Raw genomic sequence first — 14,708 nt, 5'->3', positions numbered from 1 at the left:
GCTGACATGGAAGTTGTTTTTTACATTATTTTTACACTGTTGTCATGAAACCTACGTTACTAGGTCTGGGGCTTCTTTTCTTGAGTCTATTTTCTTGATACTGATGCAGGATGCTCACCAGTACTGGATTTGATGGTCTCCTTCCCCACACTCTGGCCCACCAGGTCATACTGGTTGAGTCTGGATCCATCAGCTGCAACAACCACTGACTGGGATGCATTACGAGTCCAGATGTAAGTAACCTCTGTCTTTGTGTAGGCATCTGATGCAGAGAGAGCAAAGAAACGTTAGCTTAGCCTTTTACTAGGATTAGCATTAGTCATTGGCTGCATGTTCATAGTTATATTAATATATCAAGATATTCTTGACTATGTCTGAAACCGTAGTGTCAAACCAATATGCATTGGCTTCTATTTACAGGAAAATATTTCAGTAGGCCTATGTAATATGCAAGCACTGCGTGTTTTTCACATGTGAAGAGAGTTAAGAACCAACAAAAGGTATCTCTGGGTATGGGTACTGTGTGATTGGTACAAGAAAATATGAGCAGTACCAAACGCTACCACATACAGTGTGTGTAGTACCCAACCCTACTACATACAGGGTGTGTTGGACACTGCAAACATCAAGATTTAGTGTGGTTGAAAGTAGCGTGCTGGCATTTATAGTGTGGATGATGTAAATCGAATGACACTTACAGCTGCCAAACTTCAGAGGACACGAGTGAGAGTCCATGGGAAAGTCTTCCAGGTGCATAGGACACTCAGCTTGGACCGTGAGCCTGGCAATAAAAACAAAAACACATTTTCTCTAAGAGAAGTCTTGCAGGGTGAGGAAAGATTACGTATTAAGCAAAGGTATTTATTGTCAATACAGGAAGTATCAGGGAGACAGGGAGGCGAATATGAGATGTCCGGATGTTGACAAGTGAATAGTTGTATTACTGTCACCAGATCGGAGCTGTCCTTGCAAAAAGGTGGATTCATTTGGAGATTCAATACTGGACAGATATATCTAAACTTGACTGTTGATCATATTGTTGTGAGCATAGGTGAGTTTAAACTATTTTATCGAGTGCTCGAGCACGTTGAGACGTTGAGATTGTTATGGCTGCTAACAATGTTGGTCAGAGGGGCACTGTAAAGGGAGGGCGTTAGGACAATTCCAACGACCCAGCAAAGACAAGGGACCCTAAAAGAACACTATTATTGTTATTATTATTTGTTAATGAAACTAAATTATATTTAATTTTTTCATCAAAATTATCAGGATAGCCTGGTTGCTGCTGGTTGCTCAGTCTGCATTTAACAATGGACAGCTAATGACTTAAGTGATGCATCTTATTACTTTTTTCAAGTATTCACGATGTATCTCGTTATGACAGAATTTGGGGCTATGTACAGATAGAAAACTTACCATACATTTCTGTTTTGTTTAACATGCACCATGAAAGGCAGGAAAGATGTTAGCTGTGTTTAAAAAGCCTTTAAAAAAACATACAAGACCCTACATATATGTCTGTGTTACATTAGATGGATATCCATATATCTTTTCAAGAAAACAGCATTGAGCACAGCAACCCAATATTAACAACTAGATCACAGAGGATTGAGTAGATCCACCTCATCTTCCTGCCTTGTATCATATCATATTGTAAATTCTTTGGCTGTTATGTTTGCCATCTGGTTGACAGCACAAAGAGGGAGAGAGGATGATACTAGAGAGGCAGAGCAGGAGAACCAGCAGGATGGACAGAGAGAATGAGAGCAAGGTAGTCAAGACCACATTATAAATCCATGTTAGCCATTGTTTTGTCATTACACTGCACTTATCAATGTTTTACTAAACACTAGTACACTGTTATCAAATGTGTCTTCTCCCCAACCTCTTCTTACATTTATTTACATCATAAATAATGCATTTGCTTTATTTATGACCATACTACTGGTATATATTTTTTATACACTCAAAGAGTGAGGGAGAGAGGAGGATGGAGAGGGCGAGGAGAGAGAGCAGGATGGGAAGAGAGAAAGTGAGCAGCTAGTCAATACCACAGTCATAAAGCCATGTTAGCTACTGTTTCCACAACATTCTTTGCAGTGGACATCATAACGATTTTTCAATACTAAGAAGTATAATGATATACTGTCAGCAACTTTAGATTCTCCCCAACGACTGCTTACATGTACACTGCTTACACATATATATATATATATATTTATATATATATATATTTATATATATATTAACATTAAATGTTAATGCATACACAACAAGCATTTCATGTGTATGCTTCTCCCAGATGATTGGCATTGTTGCAGAAACACACACACACACGTGTGGACATGATGCTATTTATGAATAGGGTTGATTATTGTGATTACCCACTGGGCATGAGAGGGATTAGCTCACTCACATGTGCACCTGAGTGATAGGAGAGGACAGGTGTTACACTGAGTATGGATGTTTCAACAGCCCAGTGGTCGCTGCAGAATTCTTCTAGTGCTGCCAATGACCAGTGTCACTGAGAGCTTCATTGTTCTAGCACAAAACACTACAGATTTGAGAAGTGTAATGACTGATGCTGAACCCTGATTATCTCAGGTTACGTCACAGATTACACACACCCGCAAGGTATCAGAAGATGCTTTTCTACAGCAATCATATTACATGAGAGTAAATGAAGTTACATGGCTTTATATGTCTCATTCAAGAAGTCAGCATGAAGTCGTCCACTCAAACCAGCCCACCTGGCTAGAGCTATTATGTCACAGTCAAAATCACTATGGTGACCTGTATTTCCCCATGCTGATGTTTGTTGTGAACAACTGAAGCTGATGACCTGTGTCTGCAGGATTTTATGGATTGCACTGCTTCTGTTTGAGTGGCTGATTGGAGGGTTCCACAAATCAACAGCTTTATTTATTTTAAATTAATGAAATCAGGTACCTCATAGTGTAGAGCAAGGTTCCATCCTCCGTGATTCTCAATAGCTTGTTGGGCATGGTCATATTGTGGGCCACAGATTTCTTGCCATTGTGGAAGAAAGTGTCAGGGGTCCAGATCTTACTGGCCATCAGGTTGTTGAGAGGCAGAATGTTCATTGGTCCGTGGAACTTCAGGCGCTCATCCTTCCAACTCTGACGGAAGAAAACATCTACAGTGTACTCCTGAGAGAAAGAGAGACAGACATAGCAGAGAAGGTACTGTGAGAAGGAACCCAAAGAACAATGAGAGATTATGTTGACTTGAGGAGAAGCACATGTGTATTGAATGTTCAGGTGTCAGTGAAACATAGGCTAGCAGTAAGAAATCATATAAAATACCATGATACTGGTATTAATAAACCTAAATGGAAAAACTTGATTGATTCATTGCATCTTGTCCCTCTTTGGTATGGTGGGGATGGAACAGGAATAAACGCTCCCTTTACACACAAAGTCTGATGACAAAACACACTGAACAGTTCATAGATACTTTTCAATCTGATCTCTTTCAACCTGATTTCTTATATTTTTCTTCTCTGGAGTTCACAATGGTATACCTGATAATCAGAACTATAAGTCTGGACTTTAACTAGTCCTTTTATATCATAAAGAGAGATCAACAGAAAAGCCTTTATATTGTAATGTTAGATGAGGATGATTGCCTTGTTTATAATCAAGAGTTTGCTTTCCTAATAGTTCACAAACAGACGATAGATATCCATCAATTTCTTGCTAAGATCATGCATCTACAATGATGCAGTGCATCTATGTGTAGGCATCTCTCTGTTACACATCAATCACATTCTGCTAGAACAGCCATCAGGGGCAAGTTGGGGTTCAGCATCTTGCCCAAGGAACCTTCGGCACGCAGACCTTCTGGTTAGTGGATGAACCACTCTATCTCATGAGCCAGATAGAGTACTGGCTACGTGATGATGATGCATCATTATCTGTGTTACTGCTATGGTGCCTTGATTTGATCATTGATCGCTGATGTGAGGTTCACTCAGGTTGCCATCAACACACACCATGCTACATGTACAATAAACACTTGAGCCACTGGGAGCTATAGCTAGTGTTATTGATTGGTGGGCAGGCACAGTATGCAGGTATATACAACCAAATCATTCCTAAGCAATCCATATACATGTCTTATCCTGCAAATACATTTAGTTTGGTCCTACAAATACCTGATAAATACCTGAAAAACTATTCTCAATGCTCCTCCTTTATGTAAACTGTTTATAATTCATCAATTGAAATGATAATACTAAAACTATGTACTTTATGTACCAACATTTGGTTAATATCTATTTATTTTGGTGAACTGATCCTTTAACAGCCACAACCTAAGTGTTGTGATTTAAGTAGTATATATAAGTGAAACTAAGCAGGGTCATCTCAGCTACATGAACCCTTTTTTAACGTTGACAGCAATATTCTGATTATAATAACCAAACTAAGACAACAGTCTGAACAAGATTATTATGCAGAGATGTAAATGTCTTAATCAAATTATAACATCCTATTCAGTTTGACAGAATTTTACAACATTGACATATGGCAATTACCAACTGTTGAACGTCGTTATCAAGCTGTGCTCAGAGACATATAAACAGGAATATGAATGGAATAATCTATTAGCAATTTATAGAAACAGCAGAATCAAAATATCGCAGTATAAGGTCAATAGTTGGAATTTCACTGTTTATTTACAAATAGTAATTGAGTAAAACCTTTGTAAATAAAAACAACCGTAAATTATTTGAAATCATATGCATGTGATGGATTGTGTTTTCAAATCAGACAACTCATTGCCGTCCTGTTGTGACCTCAGCCTTGGATTGAGGTTGATCTTGGTTGGCCAAGTGTGACACCTGGCCAGGTTCTGTCCTGTCAGATCCAGCTGTTCCCTCAGGCAAGTGTCAGCGATGATTTACATCAATATCACTAAAGCCTTCAGTCCCTCCAGCAGAGTGGAAACATCTCCCTCACTTTGTCTCTCTGATTACTCCACAGTGAACCACACTTCCACTAGGGACTGCATGGAGTTGTTTCATCATTTGTCATCTTATAAATCTCTGCATGTCTGTTTGAACTATCACTTCTTTCTAGGTACAGACTTGCTAACCTGCTGGAATGATGTACTTCTCAGTGGCACTCAATCAGATCTCTGCTGTATAGTGACTAGATCAAAGCCACTTTGGGTAAAAGGCATATGTACTCTAGTTTGCCAACAGGTTAAGACTCACTTAAGAGAGCAGGGAGAAAAATATTCCCTGGTCTGATGTGATAAAACCTTTCATCTTTCAGTATGATGATGACCCTGAGCCTGCTGTATCTGAAGTTTCTGAATTTCCTTGAATGGGCCCCGTCAAAGCCATGACTTAAACCCCATTGATAGGAACATCTGTAGAAAGACCTGGAGATGAAGCATATGGGTGTTTCCAATCCATCTAACAGAGCATGAATTCCTCCCCCAAAAAATATTAAATGGAGAAGACACAGTTTCATTTGAGAGTGTCTTCATCTGTGGCATTGTGGATTCAAAATACAAAATTGTTACAGAAAACAGGTGCTTTAGGATCCTGAAGCATCTCACTGTGTTTTTGCCTTTCACATTATTTGTGTGTAGAAGAACAGACAGGACTTTTTTATAAAACAGCAATAAGAAACCCTCACAATCAACAAGGCAGATTAGCAGCAGGGGGCCGTCTGATCAATCAGGAAGAAGGCGTGAGAAGAAAAGACAGGACATAATAATCCAGCAATGAGAGACCTTCACAAACAACACGGCAGAAAAGCAGCAGGAGACCGTCTAATCAATCAGGACGAGAAGGCGTGAGTTTATGTGTGCGCATGTCTGTACACGTGTGTGTTCCTGTGTGGGGGATGAGTGGATGTATGACAGTAAAAGCTATCAAAGGCAGAGCAAAGGCAGACACAGTGGTGGAGTGAAATTATCTGCTGCAAGTTTGATGGAGACATGGTATGAATAATACATGAGACCTACTCTCATTTTTTTCTTTCTTCAAGAAGGTGCTGTCGCGATCATGACCACTTCCATCCCACTGGCCCTTGCTCCTGTGCCACTTTAATATTTGAGAAGAGCCAGGTGGGGGTGGGGAGGGGTTTAATGACTGGGATGTGATGGAAAAAAGCTTTTAAAACAGGAAGATGTGTTTTTGTGTGTGTGTGTGCGTGACATACAATATAATTTACATTTTCATGAGCTCTATCAGATCATTGAGGAGTGTTGTTGTCAGTATGTCAGTATTTAATGGTGACCATTTTAATATGGTTTAAAAAAATCAGTTTTTGACTGTTGACTTTTAAATTATATTTCTTCAGGACTGTATTAATAGAGTGTTACATATGTACTGTTGCACTAGAATAATTCCTCTGGTACAAATTGGTAAAAATGCTCTAACTTGGTTGGATTTTTTTTAAACCGACAAGAATCATCTCAGTTCAAAAACGCAATGAAGTTTCAACCTACATGTCATTCTACGCACATGTAGAAGATGTCATATGAGTTTGTGGTGACAAGAGCCGACAAGAAAATCACGTGATCTCAGCAGCACAGTTAATACATCACTTCCTGCTGCTCCACCTCTCGCCTGAACAATGCAGAGGATTTGTGGTGACTGCGTCTGCACAGAGAACCTCCTGCTGAGTTTGCATGTGTGAAAAGCAAACAGAGGACTTATCAGGTCCCTTGTGTTTTGTCACTCAAGTTTCCCATCATAACGACAACATTCGTAGAGTCACTTCCTCTTTAGCAATTAAAGTAAAGGCACAATGTCATTTTTGTTGCAAAACTTCATATTGAGCAGAATTACACAATTTTTATTTAAAAAGTTGGGAATTTGCATCTGGAGATTATGTCAATTGCTTAACAGACCTCTGAAATAACTGACATGTAATTTAAAAAATATCAGCAGAAGAAAAATCATAGTCAATTCAGTTTTGTTATATGAAAAACATTTACTATGGTAAATGGTCTGTATTTATATAGCACTTTCATACTCTTGATGACCACTCAAAGTGCTTTACTAAGTCCGGAAACCCCGGCCTTCTTCTGGAGCCATGTTCTCGTGTGGATCATAGTGGACATTTAGGCTAAAAACATGGTGTAAATAACCTTGTAAGTGTAGCATTTGAATGTTGGGGCCATTAGTGCCATTTTCTTTTTTTGTCTTTGTTTGAAGAATTGGTCACCATTTACTTCAGTTGTATTGGATTTGTCTGCAACACTGTTTACCCCTGAAACACCAAAAAGTGTTATGTGGATTCAAACACTTAACCAACGCCTTCATCGGCATAATGGGGAGTAGTATTTGGCTGAACTATGCCTTTAACACAGGGCAAACAAACAGCCCATTCCAAACAGGCAGGTTTAGAAAAGGCACTAGTGAAGCAAATTGTAACCGTTATGGTTTGAACTCAAATGCAGCAAGAATTGGACAGTTGGTAACAGTCTTTATTCTTAGCTCAGCTCACAGCAGATCAGGTGGCAGGCAATACAAAAAGCAAAAAGGCAAAAGACTTGGTCAGGGACAGAAGGCAGAGGTGATTACCAGGTTTCAGACGAGGCAGGTTAGTCAGAGACAGGCAGGGTCGGCAACAAAGAATCAGTCCGGAGATAACTGCTGGAAAGTCTTGCATGAAGGCGTAGAACAATCTGGCAACTGACTGAGAGTGGAGCTGGTGAATATATACTGGGCTGACTGCAGGTGATGAGGGGCAGCTGTGGACCATGGAAAAGTACTGAGAAGTGGAAGGATGGGAGACTGACTGTGACACAAATTGGTGAAAAACTCAATAATCTGCTGCTTTTCGTAGGAAAAAGACACCTCAACGTTATGCTAACAGAGACCCAGGCTCTGTTCCATAAATGATTGCACAGCTGTTGTCTCATTTTCAGTAATGAGACATGAAAATGTTCTCATCATCACTCTGTATGACAAAATAAATCGATGATCATAAGCACAGTGGGTGCATTTCACTGTGTCTATGGTTGTATTGATACACATGTTTGAAATTGAGCGTTACTACACATCGAAACCTGAGTGGGAGCCATGTTAACCCTTTATACACCCAGCTTTTGCATCATGTCAGTAATATGTAAGAATATATATATATATATATATACAACTGCCAGGCTGAAGATATTCAGTTTTACGGTAACCACACCAGTTTTACATTTAAATTTAAGCATCAGCTTTTCTGTCCATGGAGGCTGAAAACCTTGGACTGCAAAAAGTTACAAATACCGTAGTCAAACATTTTATCACAAAACTGATTTTTCTCAATTTAATGCATTGGCACATTAGTGTCAGCTGCTGCCATGTGAGAAAACACTGGTCACGTACTGTATCCCCAGAATCTTTAAATACAGAAGTGTGTAGGCGCATCGTAGTTCACAAGCAGCTGAGTGGTGCACAACTGATAAGAAGAATAATGGGGCCATTTTTCTTCCTTGTACTGAGGCAGTCTGATTAATCAGGTGATAACTCCTTTCAATCAAATTACACGCCTCTTGGTGTGGAAAGAGAAAGAGCAACACAGGCTGAGACAAATCAACCCTCATGAGGCTGATGTGGTAAAGACACTCATGTTGGGTCACAATGGGGATCAAACCCATAACCGTGGCTTTGTTAGAGCTACATTTAACCAACAAGCCAAATCACATAAAAGCTTATGTTGGAAGGGCAGAGGGATGCTTGTTACATCGGAGATAGTCCAGAGGCTCATATAAATAGGCCAGAAGAGATGTAACATGTGAATCTGTGCACACATGGAGCTCCACACAGTGATGGAAGTGTGTGGATAAAAGGCTGCAAGCCAACAGAGTGTTACTAGATATTAAGCTAATTACTATAAGAACAAAAGGACACAGGGAAGCTGCTGCATATATCCTTTACTGCCATTCCATTGAAAAGAGCTGTGGAGGAGGAAATGGCTCTTGCGACGTGATCATGTGAGAGGTCCTTCTCTGCTGCAACATATGCTTGAGTGATGGCTTCCCATAACTAGGGAGACAGCCGATGTTTAGTCAGAGGCTTTCCCTGAGAACGTTCTGTAATGCACAAACAGCTGCTGGGCCTGTCTGATGGCTGCCGTGCGCGCCCACATAATGAGGCGCGCACCGGGCAGAGGCGTTGCGAAGCTGCCTTCATCTTGTTACTGTGAGTGGGAGGAAAGAAACCCCTCCAAGGAAATTACTCTGGATCTGAAGGAGGAGGGTTATAATTTTAGGCATGAAGGCTCAAAGTTGCTGTGCCCCCCGTCATCTGGAATAACAAGGTAAGATGGAGAGACAGTGCACATAAATCACTTAATCTTTGAGCTGAGTTTAAAGCTCTTGCGGCAGGTTGAGATGGCAGCATACTATTAGACCATAGACCAGAGCCAGATTTCTCTCTACGTATCATATGAGATATGATGTGGGATCTCTGCCAACCTAGGCGCTTTAAACACAGCTGTTCAGGGGCCAAGGGCTTGTATCGACACAAGAAGATTGTCATGACTCTGAACTTATTCTCTCGACTTTTGCCTTCTGAAATTAGTGTTTTCATTCTGATTATGGACTCTGTGTATATTTTAGCTACACCTATGTTTTCCTTATGTTTTGGATTTGTGTTCTCTGAGTTTTTTTTAGTTTCCTATTTTATTTTGAAGTTTTGGCTCCTTGTGTGTTTCCCACTTTACTCGTTGTCCTGTTTCCCACCCTTGTGAAGTCTACACCTATTCCTCTAGTGTTTTACCCATAGACTGTATATAAAGAAATAAAATTAATATTGTGACATCCATAGTATGTAGAGACTGTATTTAACAGAATTGAAGAAACTGTATTTAAATGTACTGGTGGTTAAATCAATGATTTGTTGGTCTGGTTCATCAACATTTGATTCAAAGTGAGTGTGGGACTGTGTTTTTAACAGTTATCTGTTTGTTTGTGTCTTTCAGGTGCCAGACCACGAGAAATTGTTTGAGGACCTCCTTGAGGAAAAGCAGAATTTGGATTCTAAGAATATGCATCTGGCTCATGAAAATGCCAGTCTGAAGATCGCCATGTCCTGCAAAGAAGCTTCATGGAAAAAGGAAAAGGAGAGCATGCAGAATGCAGATTATGAAAAACTCAAGGAAGAACTACAGCTCGACCTTAAGGATGCCAAGAAAGAGTTGAGGCTCCAAGAGAAGGACTACAGGTCCTTGAGTACTCGTTGTCAAAGCCAGCAGGCAGAGATCCACAAGATCAGATGTGACCTAAAGCAAAGTTGCAACCACGTCAATGAGCTGGAGTACTCCATTAAACAGAGGGAACAGGTGATTGACAAGATGGTGCATGAGAAAATGGCACTGGAAGAGGAAATCAATGAGCTCACAACCAAGCTCAAAGCTATGGGGACAAAAGTTCTCCAGAACGAGCCTGACTGGCAGTCAGAAATCAAGGCTCTGAAGCACGAGCTCAGCCGTGAGCAGGCAGAGAAGGAGGCTGGCTCCAGTAGAATCAAGGAGTTGGAGAGACAAATCAAGGTCACAGAAGAGAAGTGGGTGACCAAACATGAGGCCAGAATTGTCCAAACGGATCAGCTGATCAACAGTCTCACCAGTCAAAATAGGGCACTGGAAGCCAGCAACAAGAAACTCCTGTCCATGCAGCAAGCCATGGAGGCAAGGATCCTCCAGAACAAGAATGAGTGGGAGACTAAAGTTAACACTCTGGAGGACCATCTCAGTTGTGAGCGGGTGGAGAAGGAGGCTGGCTCCAATCGAATCAAGGAGCTGGAGAGACAGCTCAAGGTCACAGAAGAGAAGTGGGTGACCAAACATGAGGCCAGAATTGTCTATACGGATCAGGTGATCAACAGTCTCACCAGTCAGAATATGGCACTGGAAGCCAACAACCAGAGGCTCATCGCCATGCAGCAAGCCATCGAGGCAAGGATCCTCCAGAACAAGACTGAGTGGGAGAAGAAAGTTAACACTCTGGAGGACCATCTCAGTAGTGAGCAGGCTGAGAAGGAGGCTGGCTTCACAAAAATCAAGGAGCTGGAGAAACTGGTCAGCAATACTGAGCAGATGTGGGCGGCCAAGCATGAAGCAGACATAAAGCTGCTCATTTTGAAACAGATCAAGCTTCAGGTAAGTCACATCAGCTCTGTTTGATCTGAATAAGAACTTGTTGCACTTTAAGTTTGTTTCTTATTCAGACTTTTGAAAGAGAAAATATCTAAACACTTGTCGTCTCTGTCTTTTCAGGAACTGGCCTTGATGACCGATAAGGACAAGGCAAGGATCCAAAAGGAGCAAAAGAAAGCAAAGAAAGAGGCAGAGAAGAGGCAAAAGAAGGAGCTGCAAGAGAAGAAGAAGCAGGAGCAGAGAGACAAACTAGACAGAGAGAAGGAGGAGAAGCGGCAAAAGAAATGAAGAAAATATTTACATTTAGGGCATTTAGCAGATGCTTTTGTCCAAAGCAACTTACAATAAGTACATTTGTCACAAGAGAGAAACCATTCTTAAAAAAATAAAGACATTTGAAATTGAATCAATCATCTCTTGTTTCTTCCTCAATACACCCTGGTGTTCATTTTGTAAGTCATTGTTCCATATAGAGTCAAATATATGATGTGTATATGATGTGATTGAAAGCTAGTAATGTCCAATGGGTGCAGGTCGAGGAGGGCATGCAGTGTCCTCGAGCTCTCAGTCAGGCTCCACCCCTCGCTCCTACTAATGTGGTCACTTCTGATTTTAAAAAACAAGATGTATTTTCAGACTTTCATTCTTCACATTTTAGATTCACATCTAAAAAGAAATGATTGTAGGGCTCATATCATGGAAAACTGTTTGTTTAATATCACATTTAACTGACAGTGTCTGTGATGTCCCATGTGACAGTGTCTGTGATGTCCCATGTGACAGTTTGTGTGATGTCACATGTGACAGTGTCTATGATGTCAAATGTGACAGTTTCTATGATGTCATACTTGACTTTGATTGTTTAATGTAATTTATCTTTACTTCAAAGCCATCAATACCAGGTTCAGTGCCTATAAGAGTTATGGAGGAGACCTTATGAGCACAACAGCTCCAAAACTAGACCACAGATCCACAAATCTTCGATACACAAGACCGTCAGAAGACAGTATATACTTCAGTACACATATATAATACCTCTATATTTAGCCAACATGCCAAAGAACAAGTCAGGAAGGGTAAGTTTTCTAAGCAGGACACATCAACGATTTTATTTTATTTTTCCCATGTTTGTCTCAAACTCAAAAAATGTTTTTCTGTGAGGGGATGGACTTTAAATGAACCCATCACATTGGTGCTAATGCTAGAATGCTAGCAGTAGCATACTAGTGATTGTTTTTAATTTGTGTGTGCACTGCGTGGTGAAATATCTCGCAAGTCACGTAATCAAACGTAATTGTTGATAATAATAATAAATATTGTAGTTAATTAGTTATATCATTAGCTATATATTGTTTGTTTTTCATTTAATCAATAATCGTGTAAATCGTGAAACCGTGATATTTCCTCTGGCTCTGCGCCAAAATTTCATATCGTGACGTCCATAGTATGTAGAGACTGTATTTAACAGAATTGAAGAAACTGTATTTAAATGTACTGGTGGTTAAATCTATGATTTGTTGGTCTGGTTCATCAACATTTAATTCAAAGTGAGTGTGGGACTGTGTTTTTAACAGTTATATGTTTGTTTGTGTCTTTCAGGTGCCAGACCACGAGAAATTGTTTGAGGACCTCCTTGAGGCAAAGCAGAATTTGGATTCTAAGAATATGCATCTGGCTCATGAAAATGCCAGTCTGAAGATCGCCATGTCCTGCAAAGAAGCTTCATGGAAAAAGGAAAAGGAGAGCATGCAGAATGCAGATTATGAAAAACTCAAGGAAGAACTACAGCTCGACCTTAAGGATGCCAAGAAAGAGTTGAGGCTCCAAGAGAAGGACTACAGGTCCTTGAGTACTCGTTGTCAAAGCCAGCAGGCAGAGATCCACAAGATCAGACATGACCTAAAGCAAAGGTGCAACCACGTCAATGAGCTGGAGTACTCCATTAAACAGAGGGAACAGGTGATCGACAGGACGGTGCATGAGAAAATGGCACTGGAAGAGGAAATCAATGAGCTCACAACCAAGCTCAAAGCTATGGGGACAAAAGTTCTCCAGAGCGAGCCTGACTGGCAGTCAGAAATAAAGGCTCTGAAGCACGAGCTCAGCCATGAGCAGGCAGAGAAGGAGGCTGGCTCCAGTAGAATCAAGGAGCTAGAGAGACAGCTCAAGGTCACAGAAGAGAAGTGGGTGACCAAACATGAGGCCAGAATTGTCCAAACTGATCAGCTGATCAACAGTCTCACCAGTCAAAATAGGGCACTGGAAGCCAGCAACAAGAAACTCCTGTCCATGAGGCAAGCCATGGAGGCAAGGATCCTCCAGAACAAGAATGAGTGGGAGACTAAAGTTAACACTCTGGAGGACCATCTCAGTTGTGAGCGGGTGGAGAAGGAGGCTGGCTCCAATCGAATCAAGGAGCTGGAGAGACAGCTCAAGGTCACAGAAGAGAAGTGGGTGACCAAACATGAGGCCAGAATTGTCTATACGGATCAGGTGATCAACAGTCTCACCAGTCAGAATATGGCACTGGAAGCCAACAACCAGAGGCTCATCGCCATGCAGCAAGCCATCGAGGCAAGGATCCTCCAGAACAAGACTGAGTGGGAGAAGAAAGTTAACACTCTGGAGGACCATCTCAGTAGTGAGCAGGCTGAGAAGGAGGCTGGCTTCACAAAAATCAAGGAGCTGGAGAAACTGGTCAGCAATACTGAGCAGATGTGGGCGGCCAAGCATGAGGCAGACATAAAGCTGCTCATTTTGAAACAAATCAAGCTTCAGGTAAGTCACATCAGCTCTGTTTGATCTGAATAAGAACTTGTTGCACTTTAAGTTTGTTTCTTATTCAGACTTTTGAAAGAGAAAATATCTAAACACTTGTCGTCTCTGTCTTTTCAGGAACTGGCCTTGATGACCGATAAGGACAAGGCAAGGATTCAAAAGGAGCAAAAGAAAGCAAAGAAAGAGGCAGAGAAGAGGAAAAAGAAGGAGCTGCAAGAGAAGAAGAAGCAGGAGCAGAGAGACAAACTAGACAGAGAGAAGGAGGAGAAGCGGCAAAAGAAATGAAGAAAATATTTACATTTAGGGCATTTAGCAGATGCTTTTGTCCAAAGCAACTTACAATAAGTACATTTGTCACAAGAGAGAAACCATTCTTAAAAAAGTAAAGACATTTGAAATTGAATCAATCATCTCTTGTTTCTTCCTCAATACACCCTGGTGTTCATTTTGTAAGTCATTGTTCCATATAGAGTCAAATATATGATGTGTATATGATGTGATTGAAAGCTAGTAATGTCCAATGGGTGCAGGTCGAGGAGGGCATGCAGTGTCCTCGAGCTCTCAGTCAGGCTCCACCCCTCGCTCCTACTAATGTGGTCACTTCTGATTTTTAAAAACAAGATGTATTTTCAGACTTTCATTCTTCACAATTTAGATTCACATCTAAAAAGAAATGATTGTAGGGCTCATATCATGGAAAACTGTTTGTTTAATATCACATTTAACTGACAGTGTCTGTGATGTCCCATGTGACAGTTTGTGTGATGTCCCATGTGACAGCTTCTGTGATGTCAC

At 40.8% G+C, this 14,708-nt stretch overlaps 3 protein-coding genes across 3 annotated transcripts in view; 2 read left to right on the top strand and 1 right to left on the bottom strand.

Moving 5' to 3' along the window:
- Positions 1–14,708, bottom strand: part of gabra2a (gamma-aminobutyric acid type A receptor subunit alpha2a) — a 64,446-nt gene that overhangs the window by 16,910 nt on the left and 32,828 nt on the right. The window contains exons 5-7 of the mRNA XM_020084751.2: positions 2,950–3,170; positions 699–781; positions 119–262 (exon numbers count right to left, since the gene is read on the bottom strand). Coding sequence (XP_019940310.1) covers positions 119–262; positions 699–781; positions 2,950–3,170 — 448 coding nt within the window. The remainder of the gene's footprint in view (positions 1–118; positions 263–698; positions 782–2,949; positions 3,171–14,708) is intronic.
- LOC138412314 (calponin homology domain-containing protein DDB_G0272472-like) lies at positions 7,364–11,541 on the top strand. The gene is made up of 2 exons (XM_069535955.1): positions 7,364–11,138; positions 11,256–11,541. The coding sequence occupies exons 1-2, from the start codon at positions 10,026–10,028 to the stop codon at positions 11,421–11,423; spliced, it is 1,281 nt and encodes a 426-aa protein (XP_069392056.1). The 5' UTR covers positions 7,364–10,025; the 3' UTR covers positions 11,424–11,541.
- Positions 11,681–14,316, top strand: LOC138412313 (uncharacterized). Its single transcript, XM_069535954.1, has 3 exons — positions 11,681–12,211; positions 12,735–13,913; positions 14,031–14,316. Exons 1-3 carry the CDS (start codon positions 12,188–12,190, stop codon positions 14,196–14,198), a joined length of 1,371 nt encoding a protein of 456 aa, XP_069392055.1. The 5' UTR covers positions 11,681–12,187; the 3' UTR covers positions 14,199–14,316.

This window comes from Paralichthys olivaceus, chromosome 12, assembly GCF_024713975.1.
Source record: "Paralichthys olivaceus isolate ysfri-2021 chromosome 12, ASM2471397v2, whole genome shotgun sequence".
NCBI lineage: Eukaryota > Metazoa > Chordata > Actinopteri > Pleuronectiformes > Paralichthyidae > Paralichthys > Paralichthys olivaceus.
The sequence above is the reverse complement of the archived record's forward strand: the minus strand, read 5'-3'. Positions and strand labels throughout refer to the sequence as shown.